At 43.4% G+C, this 1,607-nt stretch overlaps 1 protein-coding gene across 1 annotated transcript in view; it reads left to right on the forward strand.

The window, feature by feature from the left end:
• Window positions 1-1,607, forward strand: part of LOC113646165 (ly6/PLAUR domain-containing protein 1-like) — a 4,377-nt gene extending 2,770 nt beyond the window's left edge. The window contains exons 2-3 of the mRNA XM_027152211.2: window positions 91-228; window positions 1,132-1,607. Coding sequence (XP_027008012.2) covers window positions 91-228; window positions 1,132-1,379 — 386 coding nt within the window. The 3' untranslated portion in view covers window positions 1,380-1,607. The remainder of the gene's footprint in view (window positions 1-90; window positions 229-1,131) is intronic.

Raw genomic sequence — 1,607 nt, forward strand, 5'->3', positions numbered from 1 at the left:
ATGCTCTATAAAGGAATACGGTGTGTATTACAGTGGTGTGTGTGTGTGTGTGTGTGTGTGTGTGTGTGTGTGTGTGTGTGTGTGTGTCAGTTTGTCCTTTACAGATGCAGTGTTATCAGTGTGAGGAGATGCAGCTGAATGATGACTGTTCCTCAGCGACCTTCATCAGGAACTGTACAGCGAACATTCAGGACGCCTGTCAGAAGGAGGTGATGGAGAACACACACGGTGAGCCTGTTTACACTCTGGTCCTGTTGCTTAGGGTTACAGACACAGACACAGAGACAGAGACAGAGACAGAATATCTGAAAGAATTTAAAATGAATAGTTTTTGAGCTATTCTCATTTTAATTCTGTAGTTAATCACTATGTGTTTAGTGGCTGATGATTCGTCCTTTACGGGTCACTGGGACGGAGAATGTAGGTTGTAGGTGTGTCCAGCTACAGACCTGGGACTGTGAAGACACTCGTCATGTCTCTAAAGTCTCTGTTACTGAATAACGACTGGAACATCGAAGTGTCTGAAATGTTAATATTAAGCAGTGGCTCAAGTTTATGAATTAAATATTATTTTGTTCTTAAAATCCACTTTTATTTATACATTTAATTCACTTGCTAATGTTTTATTCACTCTTTTATTTACCACTCGATGAAAGCTGACCTTTAAATATGAATATTTTATTTTTATCCAGAAGCCTAATTGAGGTGAGAATATAAATCACTCATGAATATCAAACACCTCCGGATGAAACATCACATTTTATATACAGTCTTGTGTTGGGGGAGAGCAGGGGGGGGGAGAGGGATAGAGAGAGAGAGGGAGAGAGGGAGAGAGAGAGGGGGAGAGGGAGAGGGAGAGAGAGAGGGATAGAGAGAGAGAGAGAGAGAGAGAGAGAGAGAGAGAGAGAGAGAGAAATACTGACACAGATAAGAGGAGGAAAAGATGGACAGACAGACAGACAGACAGACAGACAGACAGAGGAAGAAGGACAGACCAAACTGTCTCTCTGATGTGATAAGGTGATGATCGACATCATTCCATCTGTCCGTCCTGCTTTCAGTAAACTCCATGAGTGTGTTTGTGTAAAACACCAGACCAGGTGTAGTGAGTAAAAGGTTTGTCCTCACTAGGTGTGTTCTACCGGAAGGCGTGTGCGTCCTACACCACGTGTCTCATCGCCTCAGCAGGATATCAGCGCTTCTGTTCTCCAGGTCGTATTGGCTCTGTGTGCATCAGCTGCTGTAACACCCCGTTGTGTAACGGGCCACGCCCACCACACACACACTCCACAGCATACACACACACCTACACACACAGCCATCACCTGCTCTACATCCTCACGCTGTCTGCCATGGCAACAACAACCCTCACACCCTGAGAGTTGGAGCTGAAACCCAAACTGGACAAAACTTTAAAGGACACGTTTGCAGCTGGAGGAAATAAATAATGAATAAAGTTACACACTGTTGGTGATGAGGTTCAAAACTACGTGCTAAATAAGATCAAAGTTTTAATAAAGATACAATTTAACAGTATTGATGTGATTCATGACTGACACAATGGGGGGAATTGTGATTATAGTGTGTGTGATTGTAGTGTGTGTGTG

This window comes from Tachysurus fulvidraco, chromosome 2, assembly GCF_022655615.1.
Source record: "Tachysurus fulvidraco isolate hzauxx_2018 chromosome 2, HZAU_PFXX_2.0, whole genome shotgun sequence".
Taxonomy (NCBI): domain Eukaryota; kingdom Metazoa; phylum Chordata; class Actinopteri; order Siluriformes; family Bagridae; genus Tachysurus; species Tachysurus fulvidraco.